Consider the following 4,718-nt stretch of genomic DNA (forward strand, 5'->3'; position numbering starts at 1 on the left):
TTACATGGGTAGATATGCATTAGAAATAAGATGGCATAAGAAACTAGCAGTGTTATTACCCTAGATTAGAACATTACAGTCATTAATCAACATGACAGTAAACTAGCAGTGTTATTACCCTAGACTGGAATATTACAGCCATTAATCAACATGACAATGAATGTGTGGAACATTACAATTATTAATCAACATGACACGTTAATGAAGCTACCGTTTTCAAGATATTTTGTTTGTAATGAATTGTTTGGGTCTTTTTATAAAATTGGGCTGGGCTTGTTTTGGGTGCTATTTAAGTTTTTTTTGTTTGGCTTCTTTTAAGTTGATCAATGGCAGTCACGTAATTTATAGGAATTCCAACACTAATTTCTTATGTAGTAAATGAGTTTTGGGTGTATTTCTAAAGTGCATTCCATGTGGGGTTTTTTTTTTTTATATATATATATAATTTTAGCCCCTATTTTGAGTATATTAGTGAAAGCTCCCTTTATTTTAAGGGTATCATCCCAAATTAACTTTCATTTCTTTTGCATATGTGTTCACTAGCGCAAGCATCTTCTTCTTAAAAACAAATTGCCATTATGAACTTTACAAATATGGATATTCTCTTCTTTCTTAGATTTTAATATCCAAATTTTCAGTTTCTGCACTTGATAAACTCCTTCTCATTAAGCAGTACTTAGTTTTTGGTTCAATATTGGCAAAGAGTGTAGGTTTTTTTTTTTTTTTGGGAGAAAAATGCAAAGAGTGTTTTTGTTTTTGTTTTTTTTGTTGTTGTTGAGAGAAATGCAAAGAGTGTTGTGTTTTAATTTTCTAGTTGTATGATTAGCAAAGATTGAGGGAAATAATAAGGCTTTGAAAATAGGATCCCCACCATATATATTATAATTTTCTAGTTGTATGATTAGCAAAGAACATTTACATTTTTCAAGTTTTGCAAGCAACTTTACATTTTTACATCAGAACAACGATGGTTTTACTAAAAATCGTCGTCTTTACATATAAACAATGACAGTGAAAGCATCACAATGACGGTGAATCCCCGTCGTCTATTTCGGCATGTGCAATACTTGAGTGAATTGACATCTCCTCCACGGATGTGGGTTGAGAATTAGATTTATCCTTGCTACTAGCCCACAATATGGCGTATAGTCCAACCACAATAAGCAGCCCTCCTAGTATGCTGACATAAGAGGAAGATGAATTAACGAAAGCCCAGAAAAAGTAGAGTAATTATAAACCAAGTCTCCAAGGCAACAAACTAATTAAGTAACAAAGACAAGAAATTAAGAAAATAATAGACAAGTCATACCTTCCCATATGTAACTTCTCATCAAGGAGGGAAGAGCCTGCAAGTGCAACCATCACAAGCAGCACAGGCTGAAAAACCGAAGCAAAGAATTGCCCTTCCTTCTTTACACCCCATGTCATTAGGATCAGAGCAAGTCCTGAGATCAAGATTCCCTAAACAAAATTCAAAGAGGAATATAGAAACTCAGATCTGGTTCCAACTAAAACTCAGGTATTTTTGAAAAATTGTACAACACTTTTAATTAATAGTGACATTATTATTTTCAAAGAAAACTTTTCGACACTAATAAAATATATATATATATTATCTACCGAATATGAAGCCATAAGTACCAACTTCCATTGCTTCCAGTCCCTCTCCACGCAGAAGGCAAAAATTACAGATTGAATTGATGCCATCAGGGACGTTAGAGCTGTGCTTGAGTAAGGATAGGGGAAATTCTTTATCTGATTTTCCTGCATTGATAAAATAAGGTACATAAATAACAAGAATAATACGAAAACAAAGGAAATAAAGAAACCTAACCTGAACTAAAAACCATAATGCGTACGAGACGCAACCACCCAATGATAGCATGCACCCCCACAAAAGACCTTGAGGACTTTTGTGTGATGCCGTGTGTGGCTCCCCATGAGTATGGAGAAGATCAACATGCGTTGACCACATGTTGATCTGTTTGCCTCTGTAGAGGTTGAACACCATAGCTCCTCCTATGCCTATAACTATTCCAATAATTTTAACTTTACCGGTAGTAGTTTGTAGGGACAATTTCTCTAACCTGAAATATAAATTAAATTAAGCACAGTTCTTGCACAATGCAAATTAATTATACAGATCATATATAAAAAGAGCTTTGCTAGGATATTACCTGAAAATTACCGCTAGGATAAAGGTGATGACCGGCACCAGATTTAACATGGCAACTGTATATGTTGGTGATGTTAAAGACAGGCTCTCAATGTATAAGTTTGTTGACAACGAACCCCTGAAATAAATAAATAGGTATATTATCACGAAATAGGTACATTATTATTATAAAAAAAAAAATTAATCAAGTAACCAATAAATCAAAGGTTAAAATAAAGATTAGTTGTGTTAAACTATTAGGAGATAAACACATAAGAAGCATTTTTGATCGGAAACACATAAGAAGCATAGGTGAGTATAAAAAGTTACAAACAAGACTTTTTTCTATTTTAATGGCGAAAAAAAAAACTTACATATCCCTAAATTTATGTCCATTACCATTTGAACGACAAATTTTTTTTAAGGTGAAAATGATGATTTTTCATTATACTCATCCAAATTCCTACGAAAGACGCTATATATTACCAATAAAAGAGCCAGCTTCAGCCCTAGCCTATTATATATCTCAATTTTTTCTTTCTTCTTTGAATTACTGTTATACTTACTAAGCCGTCATATATATGCTACTTTAAAACCCGGTTACGCCTCTACAACAAACTTAAGTCATACATATATGCATTATATCTGTGATGGTTTGCACTTGCACGTAAAGAAAACTAAATTTGAGGGGGAAAACCTAAATTTTCTATGATATTGTAATAAGAAGATGGAAAATTAGTTACCCAAATAGGCCGCAGAAAAAGCCTTTCAAGAGTACCATCCATGTTAGCTTGGTTATACAGTCCCTGCAAATTGAAAATAATTATGACCAGCCAATTATACTAAAGCACATCCATGCTATAATAGATCAGCCAATTGTTTAAGACTGGAAGTTAAAAATAAATAAAAAAAGAGGCAGGACCTTTCAAATAACATCGATAGTGCGAGCATGACGGCCGCACCGAAACTCATCCGGTAAGCGACGAGCACTGTCAGGTTTACCCCATGTCCAGCAGCCATCTTGTAGAGAACGTTCATTACTGTGAATAAGAGTTGTACAAAAATCAATACTAGTATTGATTTTATTGATTTCATTGGAGATACAGGGAGAAGACAGAGGGTGGAGAATGGAGGGTGGATTAATAGGAATAAGCAACAGGGAACTACAAGACAAGTAAAGAGTTCAAATTACTAAGCATGGGGTATCGAACAGAGAGAATGGGAAAGATTCATAAAGATGCAGTACTCAGTTTTAGAGAAAGGGGGTTATATATATACACCTTACAAACTACTAATATACTACCTAATTTCACTACAACTCAAGTACTTAGAATAATTCAATACCACTAATATACCAGCTACTAAAAAATAGCTACAAATATATTACTCAAAAAGTTACAAACATGAATTTTTTCTATTTTAATTCCTAAATTTATGTCAATTACCATTTGAAATTAAAAAAATTAAATGAAACGGATATGACAAGCCCATGCAAGAAAAGCAACTAACAAACCCATACCATACAACAATTGCCAACAATTTTTTTTGAAAAGAAAGAGACACATATCATTACCATGGATGACTAGTAAATCTTTGTGTGGTTCAGCTAGAAAATTATTTCCCTCAATCTTTTCAAAGCCTGATTATTTCCCTCAATCCTTCCTAATCATACAACTAGAAAATTAAAGAACAACACTCTTTGCATTTCTCTCCCTAAAAAATAAAATACAGTCTTTGCCAATATTAACCAAAAACTGACAATATTGAACCAAACACTCTTTGCCAATATTTAACCAAACCAATAACAAGCAAAGAGGAGCAGATAAGCCCATGCTAAACTCACTGATCATACCATGCAAGAAAAGCAACTAACAAACCCATACAACAATTGCCAACAATTTTTTTTTAAAGAAAGAGACACGTATCCTTACCATGGATGACCAGTAAATCTTTGTGTGCTTCAGCTAGAAAATTATACAAGTAGAAAATTATTTCCCTCAATGTTTTCAAAGCTTGATTATTTCCCTCAATCTTTCCTAATCATACAGCTAGAAAATTAAAGAACAACACTCTTTGCATTTCTCTCCAAAAAAAATAAAAACACTCTTTGCATTTCTCTCCCTAAAAAAGAAACAACACTCTTCGCCAATATTGAACCAAAAACCGAGTACTGCATAATGAGAAGAGAGTATATCAAATACAGAAACTGAAAATTGGGATACTAAAATCTAAGAAAGAAGAGAATATCCATATTTGTAAAGTCCATAATGGAATTTTTTTTTTAAAAAAAGAAGATGCTTGCGCTTGTGACACATGCACAAGAAATGAAAGTTAATTTGGGATGATACTGTTAGATTTTGTTTACCCAATGTTTTTAGTTTTCCTTAACAAACATATAATCTCATATGTATAATCATGTGAAACCCTGTACTTAAAAATAAATAAATATAATATTTAATGCTTACATACTATATAATTGATAATATATATATATATTTTTGCATGGCAAGCCATATATATGGAATCTGGCTACTGCATGACTTTCACTATATTAATTCATTTC

General features: G+C 32.7%; 1 protein-coding gene across 2 annotated transcripts; it reads right to left on the bottom strand.

Moving 5' to 3' along the window:
• Window positions 1–851: 851 nt before the first annotated feature.
• LOC107881688 (WAT1-related protein At1g25270-like) lies at window positions 852–3,885 on the bottom strand. 2 transcript variants are annotated; one of them, XM_089042963.1, is made up of 8 exons: window positions 3,729–3,885; window positions 3,078–3,195; window positions 2,899–2,961; window positions 2,178–2,294; window positions 1,835–2,087; window positions 1,621–1,764; window positions 1,310–1,461; window positions 852–1,180 (listed from the first exon to the last, which is right to left on the bottom strand). In XM_089042963.1, the coding sequence occupies exons 2-8, from the start codon at window positions 3,191–3,193 to the stop codon at window positions 1,021–1,023; spliced, it is 1,005 nt and encodes a 334-aa protein (XP_088899089.1). In that variant the 5' UTR covers window positions 3,194–3,195; window positions 3,729–3,885; the 3' UTR covers window positions 852–1,020. The 2 variants fall into 2 exon arrangements, with proteins under 2 accessions (XP_088899089.1, XP_088899088.1); XM_089042962.1 differs by lacking the exon at window positions 3,729–3,885 and having other exon boundaries at window positions 3,078–3,457.
• Between the last annotated feature and the right edge of the window lie 833 nt (window positions 3,886–4,718).

Source organism: Prunus mume, linkage group LG8 (assembly GCF_029339155.1).
Source record: "Prunus mume cultivar Tortuosa linkage group LG8, ASM2933915v1, whole genome shotgun sequence".
Lineage (NCBI taxonomy): Eukaryota > Viridiplantae > Streptophyta > Magnoliopsida > Rosales > Rosaceae > Prunus > Prunus mume.

Bases quoted from the DNA above. Each gene is read 5' to 3' on its own strand.
- LOC107881688 (XM_089042962.1), bottom strand. From the start codon at position 3,250: ATGAAATCAATAAAATCAATACTAGTATTGATTTTTGTACAACTCTTA. The intron at 2,295-2,898 runs GTAACTAATTTT...TATTTATTTCAG, and splicing joins TTTTTCTGCGGCCTATTTGG to GGGTTCGTTGTCAACAAACT. The intron at 1,765-1,834 runs GTTAGGTTTCTT...TTATCAATGCAG, and splicing joins CATTATGGTTTTTAGTTCAG to GAAAATCAGATAAAGAATTT.